Source organism: Diplotaxodon limnothrissa, linkage group LG1, assembly GCF_057381915.1.
Source record: "Diplotaxodon limnothrissa isolate DT_005_m linkage group LG1, D_limnothrissa_male_GT1.1, whole genome shotgun sequence".
Taxonomy (NCBI): Eukaryota; Metazoa; Chordata; class Actinopteri; order Cichliformes; family Cichlidae; genus Diplotaxodon; species Diplotaxodon limnothrissa.
The window spans coordinates 17,714,870-17,740,234 of NC_140596.1; the positions used below are offsets into that span (position 1 = coordinate 17,714,870).

A 25,365-nucleotide genomic window follows, 5' to 3' on the forward strand; every position below is an offset into this window, starting at 1 on the left:
ATTGTTTCCTCATTGGAACAGATCATTTAGACCTCTAATGTCCATCCACTAAAACACAGTCACCGCACGCATACTAAACATGAAAACACACTCACCAACTTACAATACGAAAACAAAAGAATAGATTTGCTCCATTCTTTTGTTTCAGACCATAGTGTTACTTGTGCTTCTCTGTGTGTGTGACTCAAACAGTCGAGTCCCCGAGCTAAATGGCATTTTTTGCGAAGACGGATCTAATTTGTAAAAAGATGTTTCCTCTTATATCTGTGGTGCCCGTACGCAGCGGTTATGTAAGTGATAAAATGATCGATCTTCCAGCGAGACACTCATGTGGAACGCTGGCGCTATGCAGGTTGACAGCATAAGATGCAGCACAATGTTCAGTTAAGTACCAGTACGCCAGTCGACACAACCAAAAATAAGAGCCGGTTGGGGGTTTGAATTCTTACAGGCTTTAGAAAGTGCCAGAGGAACAATTGGAGCAAATCTTTTTGTCTTGCTGTTTCGCACGGTATGTCATGTATGTGTTTGTAGGTGTAGATGCATGAATCCGTGTGTGTGCATGCATGTGTATTTCTCTTGTTGTGTTTTTTGTCAAAGAGGAGGAGCAGAGGTCAAAAGTTACAGCGCACAAGGCTGCTCTCAAAGTCATTAGAGTAATCCCTGCCCTGGGGAACTCATGCTCATTTCCTCTGCCCAGAACCCAATGAATGAGATGTACACACACATCCGACATAGGATAGTATCCAGTAAATTCAGCACAACTCCCTGCTATATATATTTTTTAATTATTAACATCCTATATTTCACTCCTGTCTTTACATTTTTTGAATCGCAAGAAAACAAATAATATATTTTTGACTGTGAAAAGATTATATAATAATACTATACTATAATAGCACACATACAAAAGGAGTTTAAATACAGGGTGCAGGAAAAGTGTCTATTAAATATGCTGTGAAGGGCAGTGGCACTTGGCTTAAGCTGGCCAGGTTTATTTTCACGCTGCCATTCATTCTGATTATTTTCATGTATTCATTTATTTATTTATTTACTCTGAGTCTGGTAGTATTTGTGGCACACATGGTGAACATTTAATCTTGTTCTCACACCCACTTCATTCAACCATTTCATTGTGGGTGTTGCAAAACAAAGCAGCCAGTCGTACATGGGGTAAATTCATTGTTCCTGTCTTAAATATCAACTGACTCAGAGTGGGTGTGTTAAGCTGTGGCTTTCTGTCACATTTTACACAACTGGGGTTAATAAAGACTCACAAAATATCAAAAGTGCCAAGTTTCAACTGTGTTTTTTGAAAACATATTTTTCTAATCTGTCTTAGTGTGATGAGAAATCCTAAATAAATGGAATAAGATCTTTCTTTTTTTTTTCTTTGCATTTTCACATTTGTTCGTCCTACCTTTGCATGGAATTTGCTTCTGTTTTTCATTTTTACTATTTTCATTTTCAACAGTTAGAAAATGTTTTATATGAGTTTGGTTGTGGATAAAAACCACTGTCGACAGAAGATTGGAGAGAGGATGTGCAGCAGCAGTGGCAGTCATGTGTCTCAACACAACCAGGTGGCAGCCACATCTGTGAATGGTCTGTCTAAGTAGAGAAACAAAAAAGGAACATTATTCTCACATTCATAGTGTAGAAGAGAGGAATAGTACAATCGTATAAGAGAGGAATGGTGCAATAGTGCAGTTCACTGGGAATCAATAAATTCCAAGCATCAATACTTACACTTTACACTTTGCTGTCGATGATGTCTGTACATTTCTTTCTTTCTTTTGTGGCAGAAAGCTTGCTTCAAATAGACATTAAGCTGATACATGTGGTGTCATTAGAGAGTCGTCCTTGAAAGACTGGCTGCAGGTTATGTTGGTAATGAGGTGGTAGGGATTTGCTGGAGTAATTTTATATGTCTGTAAATGGACCCAAACCAAGAGCCTGTGACTTAAATAAATGCAGCAGCGCTAAAGCAAGAGGTAACGGAGTAAAAGAAAAAGTGAGACACACAGTCCTTCAAACGGGCATATGTTTGTGAAATTTCTCCCACTAAAAATCTAGCTACATGAGTGAAATCCCTCTGTGCTCCACAAATGTTTTTGTTTTCTACACATTTAAGTCCATTCCTTTGGTTCCTCAGGTGTAACTTTTAAAGCAGATCAGTATGAAATAGGGAGCTGCATGCAGAGCGATACACATGGAGCATAGATGTAAGTGCAATTTTGTTGTTTAGGTAAGTCCAAGTCATATCTCAGCATATGTATTTTTACACTTTCAGTACTTTCACCTTGAATGACAGGTGAAATAAAGCAAACCTAAGACATGAAAAAGATAATATCCTGCTATATCTAACAGGTGATATGATTTGTCAGCTGATTGGCTGCTGATCACAGTTTAGCACCATTAGGAGCCTTTTGGGTTTTTTTGTTTTTTTCTTAACATCTGTCATCACAACAGCTGCCTCACTGCTTTTGTACCAGTTCTATGTGGCATTTATTTGAAAATCCAGTGATTTAAAATTTCTCTCACAGTAGCGTACAGGCAAATTACTTCCACCGCTGTTATTTTCCAGGAACTTTAAATCGGCCCGGCTTGGAATCTGCAAAGGGAGCTAAGAGCTGAGCTAATGTTTTTACTTGTGCTGCAACATTTATAGGGGATATGAACTGTATTTGGACCCGCCTAAAGAAACATGCCCACTTTTGTATGTTTTGCCAGGGTACTTCTGAAAGTTTCAGTCACAAGGTAGCAAGGAAACAAGACTTTATCCCTCTCTTTTTTATTTGCCACGATTCCTCCCCTGTTAGAACAATTCATTATTCAACTGAATGAGATGAACAGAAATAAATGCCTCTACAAAAAAAAAAAGAAAAAAAATCTATTTTGCCTTGTCTGTGTGATGGCACGCCGTACGTACGCTTAGATATTTTAGTTTTGTCTCTTGTGTTTTGATGCATGGGTTCCGCCTGTAGAATCTATTTGCATGTAAATTTTTACAATTCCCCCAGCATCAAACATGTACTATGATACATGTAGTGTATTTCACCAAAGAGACAAGGTGAGAGTGAATCTTGCTCAGAATGAGTCTGCTTGTTTCTTTGTGATTGTTTGTGTGGGCCTTCTTGTGTGTATCCGTGTCTGATGCAGACAGAAGGGAAGAGGGTGAAAAGGTGACACCAAGCATATTTACGCTGATATTAATTTATCTGATCTGTTTGTCCAATCTTTTCTGCTTCTTCAGGTCATCAAGAAAATTTCTCCATCTGTGATTTCAAGCACCATCCCTCCGTGCCCTTGAGGATTCTTGAGGTAAATGTCTGATAACTTTGGCCTTTTTTTTTTACATTTTCTGCTTAATAATAGTGAGCAATATCAGATTTGTTGAGTTTACAAAATATTCCTTCTTTAGAAAAATACCACAGCTTTGCACATGCTACCAAACATAGCTGTGTTATACAAGTATTATTTGTGGTATGCATTTTTCATTTATAGCACTACACAATTAAATCCATATTAACTATTCATTAATATCAGGCAGTCATATTAAACGGAGAAAATAGTCACCACATATGCTACTGAATGTTTTAAAACATAATGCATGTCTGTAAGCTTTTTATAATGGATACATAATGCATTGTATATGCTAAAGAGCACACACCTTCTTAATGTTGGCAATATCTCTCTACATCTATCTCCCTGATGCAATAACGTTCCTTGATATCGTATCCATTATCATACCTTATTTTATCCATGGAGAAGAAAAATCACACGACACATGAAGTTTTGAGTCTAGGGCAACATCCTTCATCCCTGATCAGGACAACCGGCAGATTAGAGCCACTCATTCAAATGCAAATTATATGTTCGTGTTTTGCACCAGTGACAAAGAGTGAAAAATAAGATTTGAATCTTGATATCAATTTGCAGAGACAAAGGGCAACCTGGGAGAATGTATATTGCAAACCCAAATGTTCCTGTAATGGTTTCACTGATTGTTCCAAAGCAAACAGCTGCAATGTGCTTCATCATGACACATAAGAATGAAAGAGCACTTGCATTCTAACTTTTTCCACCAACGTAAAGAAGAATATACTGTAAGTGTGTGCGTGTGTGCTTGTGTACATGTATTTGTATCTGCTGTTATTTACTTGATTGTCTCTAAGTGGGGAGCGGGATCAGTAGCTGGCCTTTCGCCAGATCCACTTAACTTCAGGAGGGGAAGCAGGACAAAAGCCATCAGGGAAGACAAGGACAAATCATCTTTAGATGAAGTGTTTTAAGTGCTCTGATTCTCCTCCCACGTCATCACTGTGAATTAGGTGCCCTCTGCTCACTGCTAAGGGGTGTCGAATATAAACAATGCCATGGGAACGGATGTTAAACGAATTAAAGTGGAAAACCATGAGGGTGTCTATCTTACGCGGCCTCGTAAATCTCGGTTCTCCTGCCATGCGCTATGCTGATGTTGTGCTCTGACAACCTGCCAGCTGAACTTAGAGGTGCTGCGTGCGGTGTGGTCTGGTCGATCCCGTTCTTAGCAGTTTCAACCATGGCAGACATTCCAGGCAGAGCCATGTCTTTGTTTTATGCAAATCCATGCATATGAAGAATGGGGTGGGGGGGGGGATGATGAGCAGTCTGGCCACGTAGCTCCAGGAGGACAAGCTGAGTGATGGAGACGGAGAGCCAGGTCTTGGTGTCCTTGCCTGGGGAAACAGTGTCCTGACTCGAGCCTGGACTGCCACCAGGACACTATGTCACTGCGCCTCTACCTAACTAATCCTAGAAGAAAAGGATTTTCCCAGGCATAAAACTACCTGCCAGTGTGCTTTTCCTGTGTGTTGTAAAGGTAGGCACAGCTCAGGGGATTGCCATGCAAAGAGACACTGGAGTTCAGAGCCCAGTAGGGAGCTGAAGGACCCAGAATATGCTGACAAAGATAAAATGCCAGGTGTGTGTATATGCAGTGTAAGAGGCTGTGAGAAAATGCAAATATAGATTGGGGGGGGAAAGGTCTGTGTGTGTGTGTGTGTGTGTGTGTGTGTGTGTGTGTGTGTGTGTGTGTGTGTGTGTGTGTGAGTGTTTGTGCTCACATAAAGATACAGCATACAGTCATGTGACCATTGTATGACAACGTGGTTTGGGTGAAACCTACTGAAGCAGCATCACCCACATACCACAGCTCATCGCACTGTTCAATTTCCCATCTTATCAAGTGTCTTTCGTTTCTTCACATCTGTGTTTTTCCTCTGTGCAGTAAATTATGTTGTTTTTAAACTTCCCAAAACATCTTCTCTTGCCCACCCCTTCTTAGAGTTGCTTGTTAACAGTAATGGTTAGTAGGAGGCGAATCCGTCACAGTGTGCTCTATTTCTGGGTGCCAGGATGTTGGTCTCAGTCGTTGAGGGCAGATGAAATCGATCCAGATTAACCTGTCATGTGGGGGAGAAAATGAATGGGACAGAGGGGTGCAGAGGCCATGGAGAGAAGGGGGGCAGTGTGAAGTATAAAAACAACCTCCTCCATATGGGTCAAAAGTTGTGGGATGATTTATTCAAGACTGGGTGCTATCCCACCTTCCCCCCCTTCTATCTGCTCCACCTGCCTCTTGGAAAGGAGTGAGAAACTGGAGACTGTTCAGGAGGAGGTGACTATATTTAGCCTTGGTGACCAAAGACACTGTGGTCTAACTTTAAAGTTAAAAATACATATATCCATGTACAGTGAGATGGACACAGTTTGCGTCATCACAAGGCACCTATCACAAATTTGTCAGCTTGAAGTGACTCGTGAAGAACGAGTGCAAAGCAATGTGCAGCTTCCAATGGATGCCTTTTCATTAAAAGACTGTATGAGATTGAACTAAGTTTTAGTACCCCTGATTAAATTCATGCTATTAAAAGTTATCATGAAACAAAGATTTTACTTGTAATTGTGAAAATTATGTATCCTAAGAAAAATATGTGTGTGTGTGTTTGAGGGGGGGGGGGGGGGGGGGGGGGGGGGTTAGGGGGGCAAACAAATAAGCAAAAACAGAAGAAAAAGAATTGAGATTTATAGTTTCATTTGACTGTGAAGTGCTACTAGATTTAGCCTGTGTTTGGGCAGAGCTCCACTTTGCTAATTATTTTCCTGTGGCAGAGTTCTCAGCATGGCGCTCCTTTCTCACTCTGAGAAGAGAGACTCACTGGTAAGTGCTTAGTCAGCCCTACTCTGGGTGTGAGATACTGTTGAGTCTCTAGTGGACTGTAGGGAGGCAGAGCAGCGTGGGACCAAAGCCATGACAAGGTGAAGGCTTTAAAGTGAGGGCGGGCCCATCATCACCCATCAGTGAAAGGAAGAGAGATAATATATGAAAGTTGGGGACACTGAAAAAGAGTTCTGTTTAGTATACTCCTTATTCTGTACTGTTAAAAGTGTTATGGGAAATATCATTGCTGTGTTGTTTTGCTAGGTTCTTGATGCCTCTTGCAGAGGCCTGAAGAACCCAGACACTGAGCAAGAGCTGTTATAAAGCTCCATAAAGCCAGCGGCTTCACTCTTTATCAACTAGCAGTGGCATGGACTTTAAAATATATCAACACATCATCATCAGATTCAAGTTATGACTTGGTGGTTCTTGACTTGATCTCTGGAAATCCTGCCTGCGTTCTGTTTCTCTCTTCCCTCTCTATTTATATTCCAATGTCAAACTTGCCCTTCTTTCTATCGCTACTCCTCTTTATAGAGTGGCACACAGCTCCTCCTCTTCTGTCTGCCCCGCTATCCTCCAAATGACTCTCCTCCCAAACAAACTTAGCTTCCTTCCCCTCCCCTCTGTTCCCAGCGTCACTTTCCCTCCCTCCCTCCCTTCACCTCACACTGCACCTGCTTCCCTCCCGCTTTCTGTTCCCTCTCCAAACGTCACTACTCTCCCTCCCCCCCTCTCCACTTCTATTCTCCCCCTCGTTAGCTTGATGAATGGCTTCACTGCAGGGAAAGTGCTGATTTTCATCCCTCTGTCTGATTTCTGCTGGCTGTTATTAATTTCAAACACTCAGAGAAAAGCAAGTGAGTCAATAAATAAGGAAATGAACACACTTCATCCTGCCATATAGCAGCTCTTGCAGTCATTCACCCAGGGTGCGGGTCCTCTGTGGAGGCCAAGTCTGCATTTACACTGATAGAGTTCAGGTCCCCTCCTGAATCACAACACGGCAACATATTTTTAAGGCAAGAATAAAAGTTGTCCAGTAGCACTGCATCATATCAAATGTTCCTGTAATATTTTTAGTATCTTGCTTCAACAGGGCTAGGGGGGAGACAGAATGGTACAAAGCTAATAGCTCTGAAGAGACTTCCAGTGTCTTCTCCCCTCTCTTCTCTTTCACCCTATAGTGCACCATTTAAGAAATGTACACACAGAGTGACAAAGAGGAGGAGAGAAAGAGAAGCAATGAGAAGTAACAGGCTAACAGAGTTATTGCTGTGCATTAAACAATGCTGTCGACGCTGTGTAGTTAGGGCCGTATGTCTAAGCGCACATTACTTACATTCCTGGCTTAATGCATTGTGCGTGCCTGCTAATGTCAAACACAAATAGCCTCAGAGAACAACACAATTCTCTCAGTTTCTTGCTGTCAAACAGGAAATTTCCAACCAAAAGTTACTTTTCTTTACTTTCTGTTTTCAGTTAAAATGCTAGGGTATTTAATCAGTCCAGGATCCCAGTAATGCATGCAGAGGGACAGATATTAGGCCTAAGATATTATCACACTGTTTACAAAGTGTTAAGACAAGCAATCAGGTGGGAGCTTTAGTAATGCACACACATCATTAGATGTTTAGTCTGTGCTCTAGAGCCACAAGCCACAGGGCTGTTTCTCTTGGCCATTAAAGCAATATTTGGTTTTACCTTAATAAACATACAGATTTTTTTGTAATTAGCTGATAGATTCCTGACACCTTACTAACTTTCAGCTTTATAGAGCTCCCAAGCTGAATCACTTCAGTGTTAAACAGTGTTGCAAGTGCAATTTAATGTTGTTGTTTTGCAGGCGTACGTTAGTCATAACTTGACTCGCCTGAACTTTTAGGCAGCATTTTATATTTAGCACACTTAATAGAAACTCACACATGGCTGCACAATGCACAGTCAGACAACTTGGACAATTTAGACAAAACAGATATTTCTCAAAACTGATAGTGAAAAAAAGAATACATCAGCTGATAAGATTAGGTGTATTTAAAAGATCATGAAGAAAACTGGGTGTTAAGTTAATTTTGCTAAACTGATAGAAACATATGGTGTGCGTGGACGCCAAAGCCCCTACCCCTCCTTTACGATGTAGGGACAGGAGTGCTGTAATAGAAGAAACAGTTAGAGCATTTAACACTTTGTAAATAAACATCGGGATTCTAAATGCAGTTCCATAACTAAACCAGAGGACATTTATGGGAGGTGAGAACAGACATAACATATTTTAACTGTGTATGTTTGAGAAAGTCCAGACTTGGTGTTCGGTCAGAGAAGAACCAAATAACATAATATAGAAAAGTGTGTGTGACCTAAAAGATTGTGTGTTTAATTTAAACAACAATAGGTTTTGCTTCTTTTTGCTTACACTGATTACAAATTATGTGGGAATGTATGGTGGAGGAAGATGAAAACAAAGCTGTAATAATTACTTAGCACTCTTCAGTTGCACCCTGTTAAAGATATGCAAACTTTGCTTTTATAAAGGGATGACATATGTACATGAGAGGAGAGGAGAGCTGTATTAGTAGTAGCTGCAGGGGTAGTGGAGCCTGTATGTCTGCTTCATGGCTCTGTGAGCGCAGACATAACTATTGTGTTTACAAGGCTGAGTTGCTCTTACTGTTAAATTATCGAGGTGGGGGCGTGTTAAAAGAGGAGGAACAGAGGAAGGGGTGGGGAGGGGGTAAATATTTGTCCGTCTCTCATAGTTCTGGTTAACCAGGCTGAGGAATTCTCTTTGCATCTTATAATTACAGAATTTGGGTAGTGTCACTCTTGGAGAGTGCATGGCCTCAGAGACCTGAAAGAGGAGGCCCCTCTGACACAGCGTGGAGAACGAACCTTAAAGTGTGGAGGCGGGAGAGTGGCACGCTTCTGCGTCTCACTACTGTCAAAGAGGCTTGTGTCAGGAGATTACACCGTGAAGTTAAACACCGTGTTGGTCACTTTTTTCTTTTCATTTGCTCTCTTTTTATTTTGGCTTGGACCAGTGTGAGACCTTTCGGAAAGAATGTTGTGGCTGAGGCAAAAAAAAAAAACTAAAATGAAGAAAGAACCACAGTCCTAGTTTGCTCAGTCTTTCGCGGAACGGAGGAAGCTCTTTCCTCTCCCTCGTGCACAGCCCCATGTATTGAACAACATCTTCACTCCTCTTAGTTTTTATTCCTTCTTCCTCTCTGTGGCCTGATCATTAAAGGAGAGGGATGAGTTCACAGCTGATAGTGTCTGGTTGCAAGAAGCGGACAACGGTATAGGATGACATTATTGGAAGCGGCTGCATATAGATGCTAAGACCAAAAAAAAGACACAAACAGAAAGAGAATATTATGGCGTACTTCTCTCAGTATAAACGTCTGTCTGCTTGAATTACAGTAATGACCCCTGACAAACCATAATAAGACACATGGATCTCTATGGATACAAGCCATGACCAAAGGAATGGCTCTCTGTTTACTTTCCATTTTGACATTCTGGAGTATGAGACTCTTGTTAGCAAAAACTAAAACATGATTAGTTTCCTGTTCTCTTCTAAAACTAATAATACACTACACACACACACACACACACACACACACACACACACACACACACACACACACACACACACACACAGGGAAAAACACACACACAGAGAGGCACACAAACACACACACAAACCCATATGAATAAAAGAAAGAATATTAGTAACTTACAGCCAAGTATGGCACAACTGTTATTAGTGAGAGAGATGTGTAAGGAGGGTGATGGAGAGGGACGAAGCTTACCCTCTGTCTCTGTGGCTGAAGTGGAATAGTTGTGGTGACGGGTTGTGACAGCCGAGGGAACGAGGGAGCAGGAGGGGAATATCACTCCAAAAATCCCCAGGATACAGGGAGGGAAGAGTAATTTAGAATGAATGGCCTGCCGTATGCTCTCGAGCAGTTCCTCTTGTCTTTCTCACTTATGGATATAGAATTGCATGTGGACAAGTCTTTTTCTATCTCCTTCTCTAACACACACACGCGCTTGCGTAATAGATATTTACTCTATGAATTCTTGCATTAACTCTCTAGTCACTAGATTATCATAATGATTCAGCCAATAAGTATTAATACTGGCTCCTTCGCTGGATCCCTCGGGTCAAAATTAGACATACATCACACATATGCCACACCAGAATGAGATGCGCACAAGTCCTGTACACTGACTCTCATTTCCTTCCGTCGTCTCTTGATAGTATCCCTAATAGACCTCTCTCCCAGTGGCACACTGCTGTTGCAACATTCACCTACTATTGCTTTAATGAGATGTCTGCGCCTGTATGAGTGTGTGCGCATATGTCTGTGTGTGCCTGAGAAAGAAAGATGTTAGCGATCCTTGCGGCCCTGTTTATCTCTACGCTTGTGTTGGAGTAGAGGGAGGTCAGAAGCAGGGCTGCTTGTATCCATCTCCATTCCCATGGCTGCTCTGTCACAGGCACAGTGGTCACAGGAGAATGAAAAGACTATGGATTTTTTCTCCTCCTCCCTACACTCACCAGAGTAGGAAGATTAGGCAGAAGATGAGCACAGCCTGGCCCATTCAAAGCAGCTTTAAGCCCAACACTGGAAGCATCTGACCTGAGTTCTCTGGTTCATGGAGCACAAGTACACACAAGACATGCATTCGCGCACGCACACATGCACAAATCAACCAGGGAAAGATTTCTTGGTTTACTTTTCCGGTTCAGAGCTTGGTCACATGGTGTCTGGGTGTTAAATGCTGACATTGTGGCCTGTGTACATTAAGATGCTATAAGCACACGCAAGTGCACACACCTAAAACACTGAGAAATAAGCCTTCGCACTCCCTGCTCAGCAGCCCCAGATGGAGGCTGACAGTTGCATGTGCATAAAAAGATATTTTTAGGGAAAACTTAATAGACAATAAGGTGAAGCGAGTCAGGAAAAAAGAGGGGAAGGAGGGGGCATCCACTCATAGGCAAACAGTAATAGGGAGATAAAATTCAAAGCTCTGCAGCTCTCACTAGCAATTAAAATAATTTCCGTATAATTTGAGAAAGGCCTGACCCGCCTTATCGGTTTCCAGATAAGTCTCCTCCTCCTTCTCCTCTTCTTCACCCAAATGCAGAGGGCCTGATGACTGAAAACCGACAGCGCACTGATAACCACCGCCATATGGGCTCCCTCTTCTCTGCTCAACTCATTTCACTTGCTGCTCTTCCCTCTGCACAAACACTTAAAGATGCAGGCACACAGTCACACATGCAAACACGAAGCAAGCGCCATGATCAAAAGCTTCCCTTGTTTCTTGTTTTATTGTGGTGTGTGTCCATGCGCGTGTAATTTGTATCATTTCATATTCTTTGTTTTGCACCTGGGTGGAGAAGAAAAAACGTTAAGCATTTGTTTCTTTTAACTGAATGGAAATTCTGATTGAGAAAAAAGCGTAAGATTGAAAGAGCGAAGCATATTCTAGAGAAAGTGTGGGTGAGCGAAGCGAAACTAAACAGGGCCTGAAACCTGATGCCGTCTCTGTTTACGGGGGTTTTGTGTAAAAGTATATATACTATATTAGATAAAACTAATGTTGTGGGCAAACGTGGACTGCAAAAATTAAGCTTGCCCGAATGACATATAGATGAGGCATCATTTAAATATCTTTCACCGGACTTGATTAGAGCGCTTAGAGTGGCGACGAGTAACTGTAACTACTTCACACCTAGCAGATGTATTGCTGGGGACAGGCAGTGTCAAGTTACAATATATTTATATTAACTAATATATATTCCAACATAGATTAAAATAAGTTGTGGTTAAAAGCTGGTTTTTGATACTGTGTTTCACCTGGGTTGAGTGCTTTGTTCTGCTGTGTGTGGGAAAAGATTCCTACATTGCTAAAAACTGACACAGATACACATACAGTGACACAACATGCAGAGGAGAGGAGAGAAACTAGTGTGGTTGTAAAAGATGCAAATAAAACAAACTGTGCACGTACTTTAAATAAGCCAAAGAACAGAAGTCAGAAATTTGTTTACGTGTGTTATTTTTTTAATTTACTTTTTGTTGGGTTTTTTTCATTCCTTCAATAATTTGGATGATTAGTTCTTAAGAAAGTTACAACTTGAACACGCCCATTTTAACAGGAACTTCTGATGACAATTTAACGTGAAAGTGCATTAAACCTGACTTGAGTAAACGGGTGCCACCGCAATATGGCACCCATTTGGGAAGCCAGTAAGTAAGGGTTCCAGTATTCTAGTGATGGTTCTGCAAATATGAACTAAGTTCCTCACGTACAAGCTACATGGGAATCACTGTGGTCAAACTGTTGACACTCTTCTTGGTAGATGATAGGATGTGACAACTGACTACAGACTTTTTGCTACTTTACATAAACAGTTGTGGTGGGAAATGGTCAGTGGCAGTTATGGCTTGTGTGTCACAATGTGTCAAGTAGGCTGGTCTCAGATGGCCCATTTGGGTCATGTGTGAAACAGTGATGTGACACTGTTATTCACGAATGGTGTTTAAACCACAAGCATCTGTAAGTGTGTGATCTGCAAAAGAGAGATCTCGGTTTTTCCAAGAAACAACAGTTTAGATTAGGTGTCATTTGGTGTGCTTTATTTAAAATCAATGTGGGATTTTTTTTTTTAAAGGCGGTTACAGATTTAAAGAATGTGCTCTTGTGCATTGGGATGTTTGTGTATCTTTTTTACCTGTGTGTGCAGCGCAAGCCTCGAAGTTGGTAACATGTCTGAATCATTTGGGAGGTTGTGCTGTCACGGACGCACAGAGGGCAACGTTCCAGTGAACAGGAGGTGGGTGCAGTGACATAAGCGGGACGCAGTACATCTACTATACGCGATGCTCTCACAACACCTACATATGGAGGGGTCAAGGACATGCACACGCTAAGTAATGCATATACACTATCGTGAGATGTAATTTATTTTACATAACACTGACTATTTTGAAGACCAATTTCAAGACAAATTCTGTGCAACATTTCTTTGCACCATTATACTGCATTTAAAGTGAATACAATTTTTTTTCTAGTCTCTGAACAGATACAGTACAATAAAGAGCGAGTCTGGTTTCATATACTTGGCAGCATCCTGCGCACACACTGTGTGCGTGCTGTAAATAGCCAGAGTGTGTCGTGCATCTCTGCTGTGTTTGGACCTATTTTAGAGCTGACACAGGAAACAGGGCCATTCTGACAGCCACCCTGCCAGCCGGTACTGCACACAGCAGCCCCGGAACCTTCTGTCACACACACAAACACGCACACACATAGACACACACACACACACACACAGTCATACACACAGAAAAACTAGAAGTTTTTCATGTTAACAACCTACCAGTCCTTAATCCACCTCATAGGCTTCCACAAATCATTTAATGTCCTCTTTAAGGACACATTTTTGTGTTCACCTGTGTTTTGTTTTTGGGGTTTTTTGCAGTTCAACAATAAAGACCTTCAACAAAAGCCCTGGACCCCCGTTCTCAAACATCTCCCATCACATCTTAATTACTATCAATTTCAAACCTTGCAGTACAGAAGTGATTTCACATCTGAATCAACTAGAAAAAAAATAGCTTCTGTGTTACAGATCCTTGCATAATATCAAGAAAAACGATAACTCTGGCAGAGAGAAGCTCAGTTACTCAAGACACAGGTTTCTGCTTTCAGCTACATGAGACAGCTGGAGATCCAGTCCACAGTTAATTTAAAGTTCATTCGTGTTGTTCAGTGTGTTTGCTATTCTGCTTCCTTGTTCCTGCACCGTCCTATTTTTTCATATATCCACCAGGGTGATGTAATTTAATTCAGCATCTTTGTAATTCATTCATTTGGTAAATATTTTGAGGGACTTAGTAATATAGAGGCACAGACTGCGGGAGTTTAAAACCTAAATTAAGCTGCATCTCAGTGATATGACAGTGCTAGCTCATTTAGAGACAGTTAGTATACAGACATAAATGCCTCTTCAAAGGCTGCTGCAGAGTCCCACTCACCAGCCTCTCATGTTTGGGGTGGAAGATAAATTCTGCAGGCTGCTTCTGCCTTCCTGTGTAATTATGTGCACGGTGATGTGCCTTTACAGCCTGCCTAACAGTCGGAAATTATCTCCCGGAAATGAAGTCCAATTAATTGTGGCACTTTGCAGGCGTACATGTGTGCAGAAACACTGTAATGACACTTAACGGGAAATTGGCTCCTGTTGAAATATTTAATAAATAACTTGCGAGGTGAAACAACCTCATATGATACTGACAAACGTAGCTTGTTCTTTTGGTTTTTTCTACACACACAGACACGCATACACTTCAATTTAACAAATTTCTCAGTTGCTTGGTGTAAGGCATCACACTAACCGGTAGTTAAAAAGACGCATACTATGTAAACGTATCACAGTTTTTCCTGTGGACCTTTGTCACATGTCACCCATTTCTTTTTCGCCTCATGTTTCCAGTCACTGCCTGCTGCCAGCTACTGAAGAGAAGAAAAATGCCTGAATTTATCATTTTTTTAAAGAAAAATAAAAAAAAAAATAGGTAGATTTTTTTTTTGACCTACACGTGGCTTTACAGTATCGATCCAACCTAAAATGAAAAGGTCTATAAATGGAAACAGCAGTCTTTTAGGGTCAGTGACACACCGTGTCACGCCACAGCAGCTCTCTATTGTAGGGCACAGTGTGTTGAGTCAGCACTTTTCAGAGAATAGCACCTTTTGTTTTTGTCTCTGGGAATCTGGGTGTTCTGCCCAGAATCACCGTCCAGACACAAGCCATTCGGGAATTCGATTTTTCTTTCTAATAAAAAAAGAGATTTGTTTCTTATTATGCTCATTTTTTTAGTTGCTCTCTGAATATATTTGAAGTTTTAATTCACTTTTGACATAGAATATTCCCCCTGTGATTTCTTATTTCTGAAATTATGTGATTACTAAATGTACAGCAAACAGTTACTTTCTGTACTCTCATACAAAAGCTGTTGGAGTGGATTTGGTTGATTGCTCAAGCACTCCTCAGCAGCAACGTTTTACAGGAAGTGAGTGGATTTGAACGCCCATGCATCTGATCATCATCATAATTGGCTTCAGATTAGCTGCGACATTCCTTTAAAAGTTGATGTGTTCACCTAATTTAAAAATTCCCATCCTACAAGACAAGTTTTCTCAAATGTGTATGAAAGGATGCGTGAGTTTACATTCACCTCTACATGTTTATAACACTAAATGACATTAGGGCCATTGAGATCTGCTTGGTTACACATAATAGAGTGTATCTGGCCAGCGTGTGAGTCTGTCAATATGTGTGTGTGTGTCTCTCTCAGTGTGTAAAGACCCGTTCAGCTCGGCAGTATGGCACATAAATGGCCACAGAGGGGTGCGAGTGTCAGCCAGAACGCGTGCTTGGCAAGCACAGAGCTATGCTATTAGCAAGCGCTAACAGTTTTATTATTAGAAAATAAACGGTGCGCTGCAAAACTCTGAATGTTATTAGCACCTCACCATCTGGGTCTGACAGCTGTGTTCAGCCACCATCATGGCTGTTCTGCTAAAGGCTATATCTGAAATCGCCACTCTTTATCTACAGCACTTTCACAGTCGTCCTGTGTCTGTCAGTTTCCTCTCTTTCTCACATTATCTCTTTTTCTTCCTCTTGTTGTTTTTCTTGCAGACATGAAGATGGGTAGATAATTCGCCAGCGCAAACTCTTGATTTCTCACACTGAAAGAATTCAAACATTTTTTATTATATCAATAGAGGTTTTGTTAGTCCTGTGTTTCAAAGTGTTTCACTAAGATTTAATTTAAATAAGAAAAAAAAAAACCTAAACCAAAACCACAGGAAGAATTCTGCTCTCACAGAAACTCAGTCCTTGACTATTGTTCTATTTTATATAAAACATGTTTTACACACAACAGACAAAAAGAGCGTGGAAACAATAAGTCTCATAATGCTTTGTTAAAAGAGACATACTGTCTGTGCTTGCTTGTGCGCGACTTCTTGCACACTAAAATGTGTTCCCTTTTTGTAAGTGCTTGAAAGTGTGTCTGCAGGGATACCTTTAGATTTCTTTCCCCCGCATGTGTGTTTTTCCCTCCTTGATCACACAGCTTCTGCAAGGCTTTATTTAAACAGATAACCTGCTACTAGAAGCCCCCAGCACCCCCCCAAAACCTCCTAAGTCCTCTCCTGGCCTTCCAGTCTTTAACAACAACCCCCATCGAAAGGAGACACCTCCAGAAATTAGCACTCTTATTGCAGACACTGCAGAAAAGCCTACCCTCCAGTGTTTCTCTTTCTCGAGCAGAAAATACTTTTCTCCACTAAAACAGGCCAACTGCTTCTAGGCGTGCATCTCCTGTGCCCGACCTAATCTACATGCATACTTACCTTCCTTTATACTTATGGGCGTCGCTACCGAGAAGCGTGAAGGACTCTGGATGGCATAAGAATCTATTTCACATATAGATGCACAGGGCTTGCGCACAGGAATAGGAAAGAGAGCAAGGAAATAGGAAATATGTTTTCAATTTCACTCACCCTCCATTGTATTGTGCCACGGTTATCCGCTGTCTAATTCTATTTGTTTAAGTGTTCCTTCACTGTCTGGTGGGTTTAAAGAACAGCGTCAAATAAGCTTTACAAAGAAAAAAAGTGGATGATAATAATTCATTATTTTATTTTAAATGCGATTCTTTCATTTACACAAGCAGCACATATTGAAAAATCCACAGCATGGGTTTTAGATAAGCTAAGAGGTGTCCAGTACACCTCTTAAAATTGATTGAGATGGACTCAACTTTTCTTCTCTGTCCAGGTAAAAGTGGTTTATTTTTAAATCTTCAAAAGCAAGTCTTCAGGATTCAGTTTTGGTACAAAAACTTGGCTTTAATTTGTAATAATTGTGGGAAATGACATATGGATGCAAGATAGAGAGCAATTTATACAGACTTTAAATGAGTAGTGAGCAAGTGAGTCATTCTGGCAGAAGAAAAAGACAATATTTGGCTCTGGACTTGTTCAAATAAGTTACACAGCACTGACAGTATGCTTGTATTTTCTTCAGCAGTATGGTCTAAACAAACAGCTTTTGAAACGCTATCAGACACAGGGAAAGCAAGCACACTCATTTCACACTGCCTGAGGTTTGCAAAAGGACCATTTTGTTTTGATGGTGTGTGCGTTTGTATTTTTATGCAGCTAAACACATCTGTGTGCAACGTGGTAACACACTTGACTTGAGCCTGACCACAAATCATAGTGATGGTTGGTGAGCACCACATAAGAGAACAGAAATGAAGCAGATAAGATTTGAGATCAAACAGACCTTCCCCAGTCGAAACTCCCCTCAAGGGGCAGCACGGCTACAAAGTGCTACTTAGTGTATGTCTCATTTAGTGGAGCCACTACTGCAACCACTAACGAGGTGATAACACAGACAGATGATAAGTTATTAGGAAAATGAAATAAGACCTGTTAAGTCACTTTTCTTTGCTTTCTCTGTCTCTCTCTTTCTCCCCATTATTGTGTCATTGTGCAGTATTTAATGGCATCTTTCAGAATAAATTCTGTGTATAAATACAGACTGTGATTTCAGTACTTTAGTGACAACATAGAATGCTGGTCTGAACTGAGATCTAAGCTCAATTGGTCCAAACACAGTAGACAATTGGCCTCCGAGGACAGATGAGGAATGGCATTGATGAGAGGTTTTTGTCACTGGCTGGGAGCCAGAACTTAATGTGGATAGTGGAGTATTTGAGTTTGACAGGACTGAACGCTGTTTGTCTGACAGCTTACTGCCGCATATCTAACTCTAGATAATATCCAAAACCACTTCTGCCCCTTGTGCTCCCCAGTAGCTTCTTCTTGTTTTGTTTTTTTAAATGCATGCTGAGATTTTCCCTCTCCTCTATATTCCACATATCGGTGTAATTGGTGTAATTCTCATCTTTAGTTTCCAACACACTCCAGCAAATGAAAAGGTCTCAGTTTCACTACAACCTAAGTGTAGCATATTCCAAGTCTAAACATGCACATATACAGGAGCACGTACTGCTGCACAGATTCATGCGTTGTAAAATTATGAATGAATTTGTGGAATAAGTCTGCTAAAGCGAGCCCTTGTGAGAAAACTATAAGAATGTGCCAAATAAAAGGGGTTGGGAACCAGTGCTGTTAATATCGTTGTCTATGTGTGAACTGCTATCCCTCCAGTTTTTGTTAACTCTCCCCTCTGTTGCTGTTTAATGTATCAGAGGTAGCCACCATCCTTCTAAGAACTGGGTTTTGGCTGACTCTATTAATGGCAGAGTGACAGAATCAAAGGCGGCTTTATAACCGTTATCCCCCTGTTGACTGCCAAATTGTTCTGTCAGAGAAATCCTGACTTATCTTATCCATTGTTCCTGTGGTACAAATTCAACCACAAAGCAATGGATACAATAGCACACTCTTACACTTTAAATAACTTGAATTCAGCATCCTCTCCTTTTGTGTTTCTTTTTTGCAGTGTAATACTCTAAAGACATTTAGGATTTCAAAGAGGACAGATTTGATAACTTGCATCTCTGCTGGAGGAAATGTGCAGAGTGTGCGTGCGGGTATGAAGGGCGATGTATGTTGCGAGTAGTGGATTGAGAAAATGTTATTACATAAATGGACTATGCAAGACAAAGACGCTGATATTATCATAATTAAAAGTGAGCAGCACCATATGGTGAGGGAAAGAAAGCAGCTCATAAACAATCAAATTGAAAGCCTCTTGGTAAAAGAGAGGTAGAAGAACAGACAAAGTCTGAATGTACACTTTTCTATAACCTTCTCCTCTCCTCATCTCTTCTCATCCTCTATGTGAGTGCATGCTTGGTCAGTGCCCTGGTCTGCTAGGGGTCTACAGTATGCTCCAGGAATAGTCCAGTCACGTGGACGCACTGTGGGATCTGTTCCCCTGGCAGGAAGCTGTTATATGGTTACAGTTATTTTTGTTGTCTGTCTGGGGATAGTTTTTACTGCGCTCCAGAGGATCAATAATTGTCATAAAAGGACTGCGTCACCTGGTGCCTTCTTTGAGCAGGGCATTGAGGCGGTGTGTGTCTGCGTGTTTACGTGTTTGCAAGTATACACTGTGGGCAGGTATGAATGGGTGAAATGCTTGGGTGTTTGTATATTAACTTAAGAAGGGAGAGGGGTCTGTCGATCTAAGCGTGTGAAAAATTGTGAAATGTGTTTGTTACGTGAGAGGAAATGAGCTGCAGACAGTGTGGTATCCGTGGTTATGAGATGTTTTTTAGATGTGTTACATTTGATATATAAGGATGAGGTGACATGGGTCAGTCAGTGTGTTGGTGAATTTGACCACAGCGTGCACTTTTGTGATGGTTTCATACTTGCGATAACAGTACATATTGCCCTTTACCTCTTTGACCTCTTGTGTCTGTCTGCACTTTTTTTTGTCTAGAAGGCCACACCACATCCCCGTCTGTAGCATGTCTGCCAAGTATCTGTGTCTCTCTTATAACTTGTCTACTGTATACAGTATATGTACCACCACAGCCCTGAAGCTGAAGTCAGCCCTGGGGACTCAGAGAGGAGGTCCTATAACGGCACAGGCAACGGAAGCTGGCTTCTAGCTAATTGGTTCCTGTGTTAGCGGCACACAGAGACGGTGTCAGACTCAGCACTTTCCCCCCTCGTTCCCTCTCCTTTTCCCTTTCTCCATCCATCCATCCCTCCCTGCCTGCCAGCCACAGATGCCGCACATTTAACATCCCTTCAGGACACATTCATGAGCTAATATGTGCATTGCTTGATGCCTGTGTGCTGTGTGTTGCCAGAGAAGTTAGGTGTGGCTCAGGAGCTAATAGTTTGGCAAAAAATAAAAACAAAAATTGCAAAAACAACATAAGAAATTTGGGTGAAAAATAAATAAATACTTAAAAACATGGTTTAAAATTAAGAATTTATTTTTTAAATCTATTTCCTCTTTGAGGAAATCTACACCTCGGTCAGTGATATTCACGGTGATTGCTGCTAATCTATCCATCTATGCCTGCAATCTTGCCCATCATTGTCTTCTTTGTCCTTTGTATCTGTCTCAACCCACAGCCACAGCCCTCTCTATGGGTACAGCTGATGAAGGTCATTGTCTAACTCTGTTTATGTCCACCCTCCCCCCCTTCCACAAACACATATGAACACTCCTTCAACCGATGGTCCCAATGACAGGGAAGGCAGACTTCTAGTCCAAGTAATCACAGCTTGTAGGTGTTCCAAAATGCACACAGATGCCTCCACTGTGAGTGCGTGTGTGTTTTCATACTGTGGGAGGAGATGACTATGAAGGGTATCCCACTGAGTGTGAGTGAATTTGAGGAAAGCGGGCCTTTTCGCGACCCAATCACAGAGTAGGTGTCTGGTTGGTCACCGCCTAGTGCTGTGTGTTTATCATCGCAGGATGTCCTCTCACAAATGGGCTCAAATTTTGTGAGCCACTCGCTAACTCACATTCATAAGGTATTATCCTCTACATTCTTGTGTTCTTGCCAGAGGGTAAAATACTGTAGCACTGTCTGTGCTGTATTTTCTTGCAGTTAATGTTGATGGGAAAAAAAATAATCATACATATTCTAGATACACAGAGAAGCTTAGCAATGCTTTGTCCAACAACTCAACAACAATCAATTTTTTTTTTAAAAACAACAAATGCACATTCATTTAAACATTTATTTTCAGTATTTAATCCTTCAAGTTTTCTAAACATCACCATAAATGTTTGCAGTCAGCAGGAAGAAATATTGTGGGCTTGGAAATGTTGTCAATGAACATTTTTCATTAACTGAATTTAAATATATCCCTATGGTATTGCATTTCCTGCTAAATGCATTTGCTAATTAAAAAAAATGTTATGCATGGAAATATGTTTTAGGCTGATGTGCTGAAACAAAGCTTTACAAAAATCTATGAGATGGAATTTCTTCCACGAGACACTTTGTGCGACAGACCCTTGTCTCCTGTCACACCCTTTAAATCGCTATGATCTCCCTCCACCCTGACGACTCCAGAGATGACCTCCTGTATGAGGGTGGCAGCACAGGCTTGGCCCCCTCTCTGCTTCACTGCATTAAACATTGATGGAGCTGTAAGGGAAAGCTGGAGCCTGTCTCACACTGTGGTCTGGCCCTCACCTATAGCAAGTCTCTTCTCTGGCTGCAACCTGTCTCCTTTCAATTTCTCCCCCTCCTTTCGTAATCTTTACGTTTATTACTGCTGTGGTTATTTGAATGTGGTTGAATGAAGCTGTCTGCAGCAAGTGCTCCTCAGTATAAGGAGACACATCAAATCTCAAGAAATGATAAGTGTGTGCCTGTGGCCAGTTGCACTGCACAACGTGACTTCCTGGAAATGACTGCGTGTGTGTGTGTGTGTGTGTGTGTGTGTGTGTGTGTGTGTGTGTGTGTGTGTGTGTGTGTGTGTGTGTGTGTGTGCGTGTGTGTGTGTGTGTGTGTGTGTATTTGATTTCTGTATTTGCATCAGTGTCTGTGTGTGGTACATTTATGTTATGCATTATGACTCTTAACCACAGAGCACAGCTATATGAAAGGAAGTGGTAGGAGACAAGACGGCAAATACTTTCCTTTCCTTATCAGTGTGTGTGTGCTTGTATGTAGCAGAAGCGGTGCATAACATCAGACCATCAGCACCCTGCTATTTTCACAAAATGTAAAAAGATGCGCAATTGCTTCTAAAGCACTTTCAGATGCATATGAATAAAAGCTTGATTAAATCATACGCACAATGCAATTATACCTTGAAAAAATAAAAATAAAAGTGTATGAAATGTGGGGGCCTGCAGTGAGGACGGCATCAAAGTAACAAGCATCGCTAACAAGTGAAATTTACTCATCCATTAGGCCAGTTGAACAACATGTAGTGACAAGTTCAAACATGAATATATCCAAGAGAGATTTAGTTACTGCCACCCTACCTCACCCATCTGTACCCAGTGCAGACTTACCATGGGAGATCTGCCACACAACCAACAAGTGGTAAAGTTCAGCTGCATACCAGACCTGTTAAGACTGTAAATGTATTTATAGAGTGCAATATGAGCTGGGTTCGGGTGTTGGACAGTAAGAGAATGAGACTTTGTAATCTACTATGTATGAGAATCAATGTCTGGTGTTACTTTGTGTTAATGTGCGAGGTCTGGCAGGAAGCATGTGCCTTATATGTTTGTGTGCATGTGTGTGTGTATGTGTGTTCCTGTGGTGAGGATGAATGTGTGGGAGAAGGCTTGCGTTAATTAGGATCATGCCTGATTATGTGGCTTTAAGGCATGGAGAGTTTGTAGATAATCACAAGTGGTTTGTGCTAGTGTGTTGGATCCTGAGAAGGTCTACTGATAGATCTCTCTGCCAGTTACCTGCTTTAATAGTTCACAAGCGAACGTCCATTCAACACATGTAGGAGTACAATAGGACTGTTTTCAGCTCTGAATTACACAAAGCAGGGATATGATACATCCTGCAAGTGCTGAGTAATATAAGAGCAGTGCACTTTTGAAAATAAGATCATCATGATGCAGTGCAAAAACATAGAGGAGATAAAAAGTGTAAGACTCTAATAAAACACTCAACCGATGCGGTACATTCCTTACTTTTTTTTTCCTAGGTATTTTAAAATGATCTGAATTGGCAAAACTAAGCATTCTCATTAATCCGAGCATCTCAGAAGAGTTATCTGCTTTAAGATGAGAGAATCACATGAGAATAAACCTAAGTGAAATAATCACAACTCTGAGCAACAGCAAACGCGGATGAATAAATAAGGCTGACTAAATAAATGATCAGTGATTGTTTGGCTCTAAGTGCTGTTGCTGTAGCTCAGCATCCTGATTTAGTCGAAGCCTTCAGCCATCCCTCAGCGGCGCTATGGTCTTAGCGGAAGAGAAACGGCTAAAAAGCCCCATTCTTCTTCATACCTTCAATATTCAATGAGAGTGCTAATTGCAACGTGCTGAAAGAAAGAAAAAAGGGAGGGAGGTGCAGTGGGGAGGTGGGAGGAACATACTGGCTAATGGTCCGTAGGGGGAAAATAAAGAAGAGGAAAAAAGGGGGATTTAAAAAGTTAGACATATCCTCAGGAGGTTCCTTCTTCTGGGTTTTTACCTGTGCGTCTCTTAGCTCTAATACTAATGCTCATTAACCAGTCTGTGTGATATCCGCCATATCACTGCTACTGTTAGCCACCATCACCGGGAGCACTCTGGTGAAGCGAGTGCATCGAATGGTTACACATATGCTCCTCTGTTGTCAGCCGGAATACGACCCCCCCCCCCCTCACACACACACACACACACACACACACACACACACACACACACACACACACACACACACACCTTTTTGGGGGTTTTTTTGTTTTACCTCAAAAGTTAGTTGGATAGATAGCTTGGAATATATTTGCTCAAGGTGCACCCATTTGTGAAGAAGAATTTGGGGATGCATATGCATTAAAAAGTCTTTGTGTGTATAAAATGCAAGCGCAGCACTTTAGCTTTCCCTCATCTTTCTACCCCTGTTTCTCCCTTTAATCTTTGGCTGAGTTATAATACAATAAGTCTCTATAATCACTGAATCTGCTTCTCTCGACTTTGCTGGGATAAATGAATGGGCTCAAAAAGAGGTGAAGGAAACAGGAAAAACAAAATAATGCAAATTTAAACTTGATATTAATCATTATAGAATAAAAAGTGATAAAATATCATTACGTTTAATACTTTTTGCATTGCATTCCACTTATGACCACCAGAGGCAGCATTTCCAACATGTCTCTCTTAGATATTTTAGCTGTGGTGTTTCCTTGTCCTATGTCTTGCAGTCAGCCCTTTCACTGTCCCCTGGTATACAGCAACTGAAATACTGCTGATAGGAAGTTTTCCTCATAAATCATGCCATTCACCAAACAAAGCAATAAAGATGTTTGTTTGCATTATTGAAGGAAAACTATTGCCTGAGGTCAGCTTTAAGCAGTGGCGTGTGTGTGTGTGCATGTATGCATTCTTATAATACGTGTTTACTTCTTTGTTTTCCTGCCAAGTATTTTTTTTCCAGGTCTAAGGAAAGCACATTTTGTTCATTTTCTATTTTTTCCACACTGGATCAGGTAATAGTATTTCAGACTGCTCAGCCAATCAAAAAACAGCAGTGTGTGTGTTTGCGAGCGCTTTTGAGTGCTAAAGTGGTACTGGGAAGGGGGTTCTGTATAATGCACAAACTTAAAATATACGTTTGGCTGCATGTCTGTACTTGTGCATAAGAGCTGGTCCGCTTTTATGTTCCAATGGGATCTTTGGGGATTATTTACAACTCTTGACAATTTTATAACAACCCATTTGGTGCTATTTATATTGATCACACATGCTGCCAAGTACAGACTCAGAATAAAGGCTCTTCCTGAAATGTATTCATTCTGGGCTTTCTGTTTTTTACTCTTTCCTCCTCTTTTCACTGCCTTACTGCAGTTTTGACTTGCTTCAAGTTTTTTTGTTTTTTTGTTTGTTTTCGGTGACACATGCTCTCTCCTAAAACTTGTCCCTGGAGTTACAGTGTGGCCCTCTTATTAGACACACATCATAGTATATGTCATATAGACCACTTTCAGTTTGCAAAAATATATTTGAGGTAAAACTGTGTGTTTTTCGCCACGCTCATGCTAGACTCAAAAAATGAATATTAGTAGTATATCAGTACTGATCAGTGACGTCTGCCTAACCCTTTGCCTCGTTTGTGTTGTGTGGCTTCTGTCTTTCTATTGGTGAGTCACACAGATACCCAGATAAATACACAAAAAACACTCTGTGGTTTTGTGTTTTAATTACTGAAGTGAGTCAGGAAACTGAAAATCACAAAAAAATGTTTCTAAAAGCATGTCTGACATAAATGAAATACTCCATATTGTCTGTTTGACAATATGTCAAAGGTCAAAATGTTGTCAGTACCTGTGCAACATAGCTTACACCTACTTGATAATTAGAGAGCAACCCAACCCAGGTCTCTATCAATAGGACCCTCTGCACAGTTGGTCAGTAAACAGCATTCCAG

The 25,365-nt window shown here is 41.1% G+C and overlaps 1 protein-coding gene across 1 annotated transcript in view; it reads left to right on the forward strand.

Moving 5' to 3' along the window:
• mafa (MAF bZIP transcription factor a) overlaps positions 1-25,365 on the forward strand; it is a 67,163-nt gene that overhangs the window by 5,511 nt on the left and 36,287 nt on the right. The window contains exon 2 of the mRNA XM_085354055.1: positions 3,257-3,324. Within this exon, the coding sequence (XP_085210181.1) occupies positions 3,257-3,284 (28 nt within the window). The 3' untranslated portion in view covers positions 3,285-3,324. The remainder of the gene's footprint in view (positions 1-3,256; positions 3,325-25,365) is intronic.